The following is a 13,022-nucleotide window of genomic DNA, read 5'->3' on the forward strand; positions in this document are numbered from 1 at the left end:
GGCTCCGGGGGTACCTCAAGTCTCTGGATGTTGTGGGACTGTCTTGGCTGACACGTCTCTGCAACATCGCGTGGCAGTCGGGGACAGTACCTGTGGAATGGCAGACCGGGGTGGTGGTCCCTCTGTATAAGAAGGGGGACCGGAGGGTGTGTTCCAATTACAGGGGAATCACACTCCTCAGCCTTCCCGGTAAGGTCTATTCCAGGGTACTGGAGAGGAGAATCCGACCGATAGTCGAACCTCGGATTCAGGAGGAGCAGTGTGGTTTTCGTCCTGGTCGTGGAACACTGGACCAGCTCTATACTCTCCATCGGGTCCTCGAGGGCTCATGGGAGTATGCCCAACCAGTCCACATGTGTTTTGTGGATCTGGAGAAGGCATTCGACCGTGTCCCTCATGGTGTCCTTTGGGGGGTGCTCTGGGAGTATGGGGTCCGGGGCTCTTTGCTAAGGGCTGTCCGGTCCCTGTATGACTGGAGCAGGAGCTGTGTTCGCATTGCCGGCAGTAAGTCAGACCTGTTCCCAGTGCATGTTGGACTCCGCCAGGGCTGCCCTTTGTCACCGGTTCTGTTCATTATATTTATGGACAGAATTTCTAGGCGCAGCCAGGGGCCGGAGGGGGCCTGGTTTGGGAACCACAGGATTTCATCTCTGCTGTTTGCAGATGATGTTGTCCTGATGGCTTCTTCGAGCCAGGACCTGCAGCAGGCACTGGGGCGGTTTGCAGCCGAGTGTGAAGCGGCTGGGATGAGAATCAGCTCCTCCAAATCCGAGGCCATGGTTCTCGACCGGAAAAAGGTGGTTTGCTCTCTCCGGGTGGGTGGTGAGTCTCTGCCCCAAGTGGAGGAGTTCAAGTATCTCGGGGTCTTGTTCACGAGTGAGGGAAGGATGGAGCGGGAGATTGACAGGCGGATCGGTGCAGCGTCTGCAGTGATGCGGTCGCTGTATCGGTCCGTTGTGGTAAAGAAGGAGCTGAGCCGGAAGGCGAAGCTCTCGATTTACCGGTCAATCTACGTTCCTACCCTCACCTATGGTCATGAGCTTTGGGTAATGACCGAAAGGACAAGATCGCGGATACAAGCGGCTGAAATGGGCTTCCTCCGCAGAGTGGCCGGGCGCACCCTTAGGGATAGGGTGAGGAGCTCGGTCACACGGGAGGAGCTCGGAGTAGAGCCGCTGCTCCTACACGTTGAGAGGAACCAGCTGAGGTGGCTCGGGCATCTGCTCAGGATGCCTCCTGGACGCCTCCCTAGGGAGGTGTTCTGGGCATGTCCCACCGGGAGGAGGCCCCGGGGAAGACCCAGGACACGCTGGAGGGACTATGTCTCTCGGCTGGCCTGGGAACGCCTTGGGGTCCCACCGGAGGAGCTGGAGGACGTGTCCGGGGTGAGGGAAGTCTGGGAGTCCCTGCTTAGACTGCTGCCCCCGCGACCCGGCCCCGGATAAGCGGAAGAAAATGGATGGATGGATGGTTTATAATTTTACTTCCTAGATATATCATAAAGTTACCAACCACAATGTAAACAAGGGCCTAAACTGCACAAATCATGAAAAACATGTTCCTGTATTTTGGATGTAATCTTCACTCACTGTTACTTCCTATATTTCTGTACTTTTTTCAGTTTCTTTCCACACACTGCTGCTTACTTGATGTAAAACTATGATAAATATTTATTACAGGTAGCCTACTATCCCACCAAACCCAGTGATAATTAGAGAAACATGAAACTCTGTCATATGCTCTTTAAACAACAGCAGTGGGGCCGCTTAAGCTGACAGATCATCTCTGCTTGACAGAAAGTGTATTTGAAAATTCCCCAGTCGCAACATGGCTGAATTTTGAAGTAGAATAACTAACAGGAAAGCACCAGGTCAAAAATTCTTATATTAAAATTTCATCTTTCTGCTGCGATCGAAGCGAAAACGACCTTGTGGCGCTCCACACCTGATTTATTTCTGGTTCAGCCTTGAGTTTGTACAGAGACCAGACCATGGTATGAAAATGAAAGTGATGAATCAAGCTGCACACATGCAGCGTCCACACAGACAGGACACACAGGGCTTACTCTGCTTACATTCATGGTTAGCAAGCAATCTATGGTCAACAGGCCCACAAGAGCAAAATCACTATTTCAAACAGTAACAAAAAGCAGTTCTTTTTGGTAATATATGTCTCGTAGCTTTGCATATATATGTAATATATGTGTGCAACCTTGCACAGCAAAACAGATTCTCATGATATTTGTGAGTCCACGAGAATACATCGTGTCAGACTCCCACTGGTGTGATGGGGCCCGGAGACTGGACCAATCACAGAGCAGCATTGCGGTTTGGGCAGAGCCAAAGACGAAGCGGTCTATTTTAGCAAAAACACAGACTACTTTGTTTATGAAGACTATGCAGAGGGAAGCACTGTGTGTATTTGTGAACAGGGAAGAAGGATGTGCTTTTCTCTCAATTGGATTTAACTAAAGTTGTGGCGCTTCAACCAACCAGCTTGGAGTATTTTGAATGTCCTGATAGGCTCTCTCTTTCAGGGAGAGTTATTCCAGATGATTCAGAGTGCTTCACATATTAATTTGGTGTTAGATTATATGTTTTGTGCAGGAAACGTAGTGTCACTGTGCTTTCATGGGGTCTTATTCTGTTTAAAAGCTGCTGACTCTGGAGTTTAGACCTCTACAGTGGCGAAGTGGCACTTGGGAGACACAGGAGATTTCCTGGCGGGTCAGCAGCCTCTGTGGGCCGGTGTCGGGGTTTGTTTGATGCCAGACGGAAAAGATGTAAGAGGGGTGCATGGCTGAAGGAGTTGGGTACTGTTGCACTATCTTACAACCACACATCCCTCTCACATCTCTCCTGTCTGGTCCAGAGTGACTGTTGTGGCTGATCCTACAGTAGTACAGGCCCATTGCACAGGTTTAAGCATAGATGAGCTCTCATCAAGTTATTATTGTCTTATTATTGGCAAAAAATTATAACAAAATGTAGCGGAACACAGGAATTTATGTGATTTTTTTGCAAAATTCTCCTTCCCCCATAAACCCCTCTTCACATGTGGGTCATTTGTATTGATAGGCTGCTGCATTGCAACGCTCACAGTTTATTTCAGAGCTCCACTCGCCCCTGGACCTCTACAAACACGCTCTGAAATGCATGGAATTCTTGTATTAGTATCAGTTCAGATTCAATGTTAATAAAATAAAAATACTTTGTGCTTTACAGTCTCGTCGAAGCCTCTCCACACTCAGAGGTTAATATTGTTTTCATTGTTTTGTTTCATGTGGATAGTTCCAGAAAGGTACAAATGCAATCTGTAATCTGACAGTTACACAGCAAATCCCACCTGAGAATTCTGCCCTGTCTCCAGCTCAGGTTAAATTAGAGGGACTGTACAATGTTGTGATGTCACATGACTGCGGCCTAATGAGTGTCTTTTTATGTTGGATGCCACACAACTCAAACAAACCAAGTTAATGACTGTGTCTCTGGTGAAGGTAACAACATTTTTCTAAAGACGATTGAGCTAAGAGACCCTTGTGAACATGTGACTACTTCCATACTTAATGTCCACACTTGATAAACTGAGCGCACATTCTTAGTGCACTGAATGCGCTCTACGTCTCCCCGACATGTGCCTGGGTGCAGTGATTGGCAGCAGATATTGACAGCTCGTTCTGACAGTGGCTCGTCACGGGATAAACAAGTGTTAATTAAAACTGATCCCTCAGACAGACTGCAGCAGAGTGGAGGAGAGGGAGATATTAAATGTCTAAGTTCTTCACTAACGCTCTATCTGTGTACAAGCAGAGGTAGATCTTACTGCGTTTTACAGATAGTAAGATAGATAGACGATACTAAAATTTCAAATCCAATTTTGATACTGAAGAATATGCTCTATACTCGTTACTGACTTTGAAATCCATATGATCATTTTAAAAGCTCTTTATTAGACAATACAGTTGTCCCTCACTATTGGCCAAGGGACTGTAGACCATTGTCCATCAGTCTGTGTCAGTTATGTGCTTTTTTTCAGTATCAATACTTAAATAGTATCTAGTTTGGTACTAGTTTTAGTATCGTTCAGTATTTGATTTTAGCAGATCGTATTCCTATATTGGTCCATTGGTATCATCATAAGAAATATCTAAAAAACGAGAAAATTCAAAAATGTACTGTACAACTACATCAAGAACTATATCTGCAAATTAAAACTGCATTATGGGACTTTTCTGCTTTTCTTTTCTGGAGAGTGAATCACCTGCTTGTCTCCATGGAGATGTTGTTGCTTTGCCTAGAATGTACTATGCATTAAACCTATCCGGCAGGTGTTACAACCAGGTCAGATCTGTAGGGAGGCAAGCCCGCTCATAGTAAGAATGCATGTTTTTAAACATATTTATTTATGCATTTGTTTATAGCAATTAAACTACAGCTGAATAAATACAATTACAATCCAAGTAAAGCATAGCATCTCCATGGAGACTAGGTGAAAAGGTACATGGTGCACCTTTAAATGAAGCCATTGAACTTGAGTTGTATAAATATAAATATAGAAGTATGTATTCCTGTTATAGGCAATATTTTGAAGGCTTTTCACCATTTAAAAGATAACATATTCTTTTTGAAATTGTTAATTGCTATGACAACAGTCCTGATTTTTCATCATTCTGAAACCCATGTATAGGTGGTAGTAAATGTTTGTGCTTTTTAAGTTGTCCAAAAGTGCTGTGCCAGTATCTCTCGCCCTCACCTCCCAATGAACTAATCCACCGTCATGTTGAATACATCAGAGGTCTCCCTCAGCTATGGACTGTCAGCCTTTCTACAAGATTTTCTGATGTTTTATAAATCCGACCTGCTACGAGAAACTGTCCACGCCGCACTATTCAAACAGACCCAGGTAGTGTATTTCCCACAAGATGTGTTTTTAAAGAAAGGAGGAGAAGAACGTGAGGTACAAACCTGTCAAACACAACCTGATCAGATGCTACTGTTGTTAGCGGCTACGTGGGCTAACCTGTCAGGAGCAGCGCCCAAGGATCCAGCTCCAGATCTGAGCCACAATCCAGGTCAGGAATACTAAAGTGGACCCTATTCTAGACCTAAAGCTCGCTATGCACTACAGCAGTTTTCAGGAGAATCGGATGAGAGCTTGAATGTCTGAGCGGAAAGACTGCAGCGAAGAGACCGCACACCGCAAGCTAAAAGTTGTGAGCGCACCTCGACTCAGCTGTTTACAGTAAAACGACTCATTTTGAAGTATTCCAAAGATCAGAGCATTGTACTTCTGCTTTAAATAAAGAACAGAGTCATAGTCACTGTGGCTAAACTGTAGCAGCTTCACCCTGATCCTCGCTGTGTGGATGTAAACAGACACACGTGTGGATCTATTCTCGCCTTTTTACTTCTTAAAGAACGCTTCAAACTGGATAATAGCACTGTTTTGTGGACTGAGGGTCATTATTTGCAGAGGACACACGTCTAATGGATAATATGGATGAGAATATTACAGTTTAACTTTACAACTTTGGGAGCCAAGTTGCCACGTCGTCTTAAAAATCGCTCACAAAGATCCAAAATCGGGTCACACCTCTGTAAAGTCGGGGAGAAGCAAATCGGGTCCTAAATGGGGCAAATTATCCTGCAGTGTTTGACGGGATATAGATTTGAGCCAGAATCTTGTTCAGGTTTCAGAATGATGGACAAACTAGGACTGTTACCATAGAAATTAACAATTTAAAACTAAATCATATATATTTTAAATGGTCAACTGTCCTTAAAAGGGCTTCATATCTTACTAGTCATGGAAACAATAGCACTAGACAGCTACTTGAGATGGTTGTATTGGAGAAAGAGAGGAGGAGAGAGGAGGAGAGAGGAGGAGAGAAGAGGAGATAAAGACAGAGAGGAGGAGAGAGAGGCAGAGAGAGGAGGAGAGAAAGACAGAGAGAGGAGGAGGGAGAGGCAGAGAGAGACAGAGAGAGAGTAGGTGAGAGGAGAAGAGAGGAGGAGTGAGGAGGAAAGAGGAAGAGAGAGAGACATAGAGAGGAGGCGAGAGAGAGGAGGAGAGAAAGACAGAGAGAGGGGGAGAGAGAGGAGGAGAGAAAGACAGAGAGACAGAGAGAGGAGGAAAGAGGAGGAGAGAGAGACAGAGAGAGGAGGAGAGAAAAGGAGAGAGGAGGAGAAAGAGACAGAGAGAGGAGGAGAGAGAGAGAGAGAGAGAGAGAGAGAGCGCACTGTTGACGACATGTTTCAAATGCATTAGTGGTTTGCATGTAGCCTGAAATATCTTCGGTTCCACTTGGTCAGTCATGTTCAGGAATTCTGTGATGGAGGAAAGAGAGAGACAGAGAGAGAGATGGACAGGGGAGAGGAGGAGGAGGGGAAGAACAAGCGACACCTTTGCCTAATTACTGTGATGAGGCACAAAGAGAAGAGAGAGAAGAGAAGGAGGAAGAGAGCATTTTGAGTAGTTATTGAGACGGGGACTAGAGAAGAAGAAGACGTGTGAGAGAGTGAGAAAAGAGAAAGCAAGAGAGAAAAGGAAAGAGAGAAAGAGAGAGGAGAGGTGCTGGCGTGTAAACAATGGACAGATGATAATCAGCAGGAGGCTCAGCTTGCCCTCATCACTACAGCCGCACAGACACAGCACACACTGATCTGTTCTCACTCTACACATGAGACACAGAGCCAGCACTTCACACCAGCTTTTCACATTCACCAACAGCTGCATTTTAAATAAACTGATTACCACAAGGGGTTCAACTCAAAACCAGATCTCTCTCAGGACAGCGTTTGTTATCGGTTCTTACACTTTCAAAGCTGAGGCGGAGCTAAATGACAATTCTGAGGAAAAGATTCAGAGTACACATAGTAAAAAGTAACCTGGCTAGATTGATTTGAATTAGTTCTACACATTCATCCGGGATGCCTCTCGCTGGAAGCACCAGTGGGAGTCTGGCCAGATGGATTCTTGTGAGTTTGTGAACTAAAGGTCTAAACTTCCTCTCTTCCGCTCTCTCACTTGTTGAACCATATATGAGCCACAGTCATGCATTCTGGGTGAGTGTGCCCGTTTCCTCCCCCGCTGGCCCCTTCCCTCCCATTTTCCTCCCTCCCCTCTCCTCTCTCACTGCTCTGGTCTTCAGTGGTATCCGCCTCGTGCACCATGTTGTCGAACCACATATGGGAGACAGTCATGCGGTTTTGGGTGAGGGTGCCGGTCTTGTCGGAGCAGATGGTGGAGGTGGAGCCCAGCGTCTCCACAGCCTCCAGGTTCTTCACCAGACAGTTCTTCTTGGCCATGCGTTTGGCCGTGAGCGTTAGACACACCTGGAGGAGACACAAGGTCAGAATATAATGTCACAACACAAGATGATTCAATATTTGTAGTAATTTGTAGTAAAAAGGGGAAATCGTGTTCATGTTTTTGTATATTTATGGAGGATTGTCGTGTGAGAGCATGGGTGACGTAGGCTTGTGGGTGGAGCACTGTGGCTAATTACACATTTATTGTTAATTGCTATACTTTTTCCTCTGCATTTGACCCATCCTTCAGTGTCTCTGGGTTAAACCTGTCAAGAGCAGTGGACCCATCTCCAGATCTTGAACTAGTCTCGGTCAGGACTACTTCAGCTGGAGGATTTGAACTATTGTGCATGTTTTGGGTTGATGGGGGAAAGAGGAGACCCTGGAGGAAACCCACCCAGACACAAGGAGAACATGCAAACTCCACAAAGAAAAGGGTACGGTGACTGAGTTTTCTGCACTCTCACTTCAAGGTAAGAAAGTTTCAGGTTCAACTCCCAGGCTGAACCATAGACTGTATAATAATAGAAGTGGACTAAGGGAGTGCGACGTCACCCATCGTGTTTGGCTGAAACCAAATGAAGCTCATCGAGGCTAGCAGTTATAGCAGCTAATCTGCAAACAGGGACCATATTTGGAAATCCGAGCATGAGGTGGTTGAAGGTACGTGCCCCCTCTCATCCGCACCGCTGGGCTTAGCAACGAGGCTGTCAATCAACCTGTTGCTAACACTAGTGGGAGGACTGCGAGGAAAGCAGGCTCCGGATTGGTCTGTTATTAATGTTCATATTTTGATTTAGGAACAAAATGGTGAAATAAAAACAGCAGGATCATGTAGAGCGGGTTTATAAGAGAAGTTTAAGATCAGACGGCAGGACTGACAGCAGCAGTTACAGAGAGAGCGATGAAGGATGAACTGCAAACATGCTCACCTCCTATTTAGAGTGCAGCGGCTAGCAAGTTAGCTATGTCCATTTATTTATATATATCTGGAAATTCCTCTTGTTCTTTTTGGATTGTTGCTTCTTTAATGTTCACACTTGTTCATCTAAAATCAGTGTATTAAAACTGATGAATCCTGACGTTTTGAAGGAGAGTGGGATAGAGGGATGAGGGGCCTTAGGAGAGGAGGAGGACATGGTGCTCGTTAGAGGAGGAGTGGCCGTGTGGGGTTTGTGTTTTGGGAAGAGGAGAGGAAAAGAGAGAAAAGGAGCGAAGGAGGGGAGGACGAGGAGAGAAAGAGAGAGGCATGAGGAGAGAAGGAAGAGAGAAGAGTGAGGAGAAAAGAGTTTGGTTGTTAGCGGAGGAGTGACCATTGGATCATTCTCATGTTTGTGCTTGGGAGGAGGAGGGAAAAGGAGAAAGGGATGAGGAGGAGAGAGAGACGGTGATTGATAGTAGAGGAGTGACAATTGGAGCTTTCTCGTGTTTGTGCTTGGGATGAGGAGAAGAAAAGGAGAGGAGAAAGGGATGAGAAAGAGAGAGTACAGAGGGATGAGGTGGTGGAGGAGGAGGAGGAGGAGGAGAAGGAGGAGGAGACTGTGATTGTTAGAGGAGAAATGATCATTGGAGCATTCTTGTGTTTGCGCTTTGGAGGAGAAAAGGAAAAAGAGAGGATAGAGGGATGACGAGTCTAGAAGAGAGGGGGAAAGGGTGATTGTTAGTGGAGGAGTGACCTCTGGATCATTTGTATGTTGGTGCTTGGGAGGAGGAGAGGAAAAGGAGAGAAAGAGAGATGGATGGAGGAGGAGCAGGAGGAGAAGGTGATTGTTAGCGGAGGATTGACCATTGGAGCATCCTCGTGTTTGTGCTTGGGAGGAGGACAGGAAAAGGAGAAGAAAGAGGGGTGAGGCGGAGGAGAAAAGGAGAGAGGGATGAGGAGGAGGAGGAGGAGGAGGAGGAGAGGGTGCTGTTTGTGCTTGGGAGCTCATGCGTGGTACAGGTGCTGCTTGTTGTGATTTCTTGTCTCTGCTCGGCTGGATTAGGAGCAGGTGCAGGAAACATGAAAAGACATGGCCCATATGCTGAGGCACAAATACACACATATATACTGTTTAACTGTGCATTTTACTCTGTACTGGCTCCACATATACATATACATCTTCCATTTTATTCTGTATGTTAATATATGGGACTTGCCGCTGGTCCACAGTGGTAGTAGAGGTGATTTTGTAACTGTTACCTAGCAACCGCGCAGTAAACAAGGGTCAGTTATGATTAAACTAATAAAAATAATTAAAACACCTTTATTTTGTGAAATTAAGGTTTAAACTCGTTGTTACTTCCTGTATTTTTGTACTTTTCTTTTCAAAAGCTGCTGATTAAGCACTTCCTGTATTGGTGGAATGGAAAAAACTCAGCCTAAATCTGCAGGGTTTGTGTGTTAAACAATGTGTGAATGAAACAAAAACTCCAGGTCTGTTTGAGATGAGGATCAGAAAATGGCGTAACATAATCCCTCAGTCGTCCCGGCAAGAGCCATAGTAAATTGAATTCTTCTTTTACTACATAATATGGCTCCTTTAACAGCAAATTCTCCCATAAATCTGGACCTGTCCTCCAGCCCAATTTTAAACCGTGGTCTATAAAATATTGTGATGTTTTGTGAATCTAAATTATTCACTCACAAACGCTCAAACTCCAATAAAAACATGTGTAATCTTCTTCTTTGTGCGTGGCATCGATGTGTCTAAATGCGGTTATTATTTGGCTCAGTGGCGCAGCCCGGTGGTGAATGGGCTTGTTCGCGCCTCGTAGAGCACACATTACTGTAGTCCTTTTCAGATCAGACGCATTATCTGAGCTGGAGCTGATAAAGAGGCTGATGGAGCCATTGTGCGTTTCAAAATGCTCTTTGTCAAAGGTAAAATATGATGTTTGGGAAAATAATTTGACTTACTGAAGTGATGATCTTCCAAAGTTTAAAGGAGCACGGAAAAGGTTTGATGATAAAAGAAAAAATAGAAATGAATGGAGCCTGTGTCTCGTAAGTGATTTTATCGATGATTCGTTCTCCTCTTTCATTTTGATTTCTAAATGCCGCTATCAGACTAAATCTGCAGCATTTTCTGGTATTTTGCTTGCCTCAATGGCTTTGCCTGGAATGTTCCCTAGTATGGCATTATTAACATTTATCTTACAATTACAGGTGTTTTACAGCAATAAATAAATAAATAAATAAATAAAAAATGGAGATAAATAAGATTACTTTCATTCTGTGAAACATTCCAAATAAAGTCATAACATCTTTTAAAGAATCATATTTCTATCTATAACCTACATTTACATGGGTCAAATGCAGAGGACAAATTTCCCTACAGCGACAATAAAGTATAACCTTAATGTTAATCTTACAGCAATGGTACCGACGTGGACAAAGTGTCTTGCCAAAGGGAGCAAGAACAGAATGGACTATGGTGTTACACATTCAGCGTGTTCTACCTCTGTTCTACATCATTCTACACGGGGGCATGGGGGTGGGCTACATGTCCTGCCCAAGGACACACTGGCTGTAATCATTAGGGGGACACAGGGATTGGATACATCCCAGTGTGATACATTTTGTGGATTAAGAGACTGGAGTGAGGTGGAAGATTAAGGTTCAAGGTAAAGTTAGTCTTTATTGTCCCCACATTGTCCTCTGCATTTGACCCATCCTTCAGTGTCTGAGTCAGGAGAAGTGGAGCTTCTTGAGCTACTTAGGCCTGTCACAATATGTCGATTACTTTATCATGTGCACAATTCTTTGTAAACGTGGGAAGTTTTGGGGTATTTTTATTCTAATACAATAATATTTGAGCTGTAAAAGGTTGAAGTGAAGTGACTTTTACGGCAAATTATTGACCAATAATAGTTAATTTTGTTATTTATAATGAGTGAACTATTTCAAAATGGTTCACTGGCTTTATCGTGCATTACTGTTATTGTGTCAGTGGTTTAAAGAATTTTCAGTATTATCGTTTACTGCAATATACCTCTGTACCAGTATATAGTGCTCTGAAATGTGTTATCATGACAGGTCTAGAGCTGGTTTTGGTCAGTACTACCTTAGCTGGAGCATTTGACCTATTATCCATGTTTTGTGAAGAAATCCTCATCTAACTTCACCCTGTGCACCAAAGGACACCATTACATACAGACTAAACAAAAACAAAATCATCTCAAACGGAAAGCAAAACCCAGACTGTTGTATATCTTAAATCATTCTGAACTGCTCCATCTTGACTTCCCCCCTCACAATAGACTGATTTGTTTTGAATGATAAGATCCTTTGACATTCTCCATCTGTCTCTGAATATAAGTGACATCTATTGTCCGGCATTTTAAACACGACAAACTGCGAGATCGTCCGCACGAGCCAAGAGTCTGCAGACACTCGGAGAAATGGGAACCGTCAATCTGCCCTCGTAAATGAACTCGCACACGGCAGACGGCCACTGTGGAAATGGACTGGATTCTGAATATTCCGGCGTGGTAGAAAAGATTTAATAGGTAGTCATCAGTGCAATGGTTTGGAGACATTTGAAGTAGTTTTTACTCCTCAGGCGACAGTAGCTCAGTTGGTAGGGTGTTTTTCCACTGATCCGGTTCAAAATCCCAGTCAGATCCACAGGTTAGCGGTGCAATTCCAGCTCCCACAGGTGAACGCTGTTGTTAAAACACTTAATCCACTTCCCCCAGTGTCTGCGTACTCTGGTGTATGAATGTGTCCGTGAATGGGTGAGTGGTTCCCTGACGTAATGTGCTTTGAGTGCTTTGAAGATGGAAAAGTGCTATATAAAAACGTGGCCAATTACCATTTACTACAAACCACAGGTAACAAGTATATGCCATCACTTACTGTATTGAAGTACTAAATTAGAGACAAGATACTATGCAATTTTTGTGTTTAACAGAGCATTACCACCACCCGCCAACTGTAAATGGTCTCAAAGATGGTTTACAGACTATCAAATGTACCACGCAAGATTCAGAAAATGAGAAATAAAAAAGAAAATCTCTCTCTTATGTTATTTAAACTGAGCTCAAGATAGAGACTGAACCTCTTTGTGTACTTGCTCAACAGTAATGTTCTTAATACCCAAATACTGTGCAGCACACTTCGAAACAATGTGCACTTTCTAAACCTGGGACGTCCGGTTTATGAGCTCAGTCATAAAATACAAAAAGTCAGATTAGGTGTTAAAACTAGAAACTTGCCCTGAACTTGTTTACTTGCCTCACTGCGCTATTTACCTGATTCGTCTCTGACTGACTGTGTTCTCTGCCGTGGTTTGAGGAGACTGTTCAAACCATCCATTCTCTCAGTTTAAAGTCTATAACTCACTGCCTTTAAATAAGTGGTATGTGGCATTAAGTTAAAGGTGAACAGCAGACTGTAAACCAGAATGTGAGTGTCGTCTGTGCTGATACAGTCTTTGGTGCAGCGGTTGTTTAGTTTATCCAATGTAATGTATCAAATATAAGGCAATGGCTCAACAGTTTCCACCCAGAACCACAGTCTTTTTTAATGTAATGAGAATGAGCCGAAAGTGCGTCCATGATCACTTCCTATTTGGAACGTGGTGGCTAGCAGGTTAGCTATGTCCATTTATATATACAGTCTATGGTCAGAACTGAAGAAGCCTTTTGGACGAGTGATTAATTCTGCAGAAATACGTTATGTTTTTCAGTCCTGTGATATTTGTTTCCTTTCTTTTTTCCACAAGCAGC

At 44.1% G+C, this 13,022-nt stretch overlaps 1 protein-coding gene across 1 annotated transcript in view; it reads right to left on the minus strand.

The window, feature by feature from the left end:
* Positions 1 to 13,022, minus strand: part of atp1a2a (ATPase Na+/K+ transporting subunit alpha 2a) — a 169,896-nt gene that overhangs the window by 100,620 nt on the left and 56,254 nt on the right. The window contains exon 9 of the mRNA XM_055228471.1: positions 7,136 to 7,334. Coding sequence (XP_055084446.1) covers positions 7,136 to 7,334 — 199 coding nt within the window. The remainder of the gene's footprint in view (positions 1 to 7,135; positions 7,335 to 13,022) is intronic.

Source organism: Periophthalmus magnuspinnatus, chromosome 17 (assembly GCF_009829125.3).
Source record: "Periophthalmus magnuspinnatus isolate fPerMag1 chromosome 17, fPerMag1.2.pri, whole genome shotgun sequence".
NCBI classification, from domain to species: Eukaryota; Metazoa; Chordata; class Actinopteri; order Gobiiformes; family Gobiidae; genus Periophthalmus; species Periophthalmus magnuspinnatus.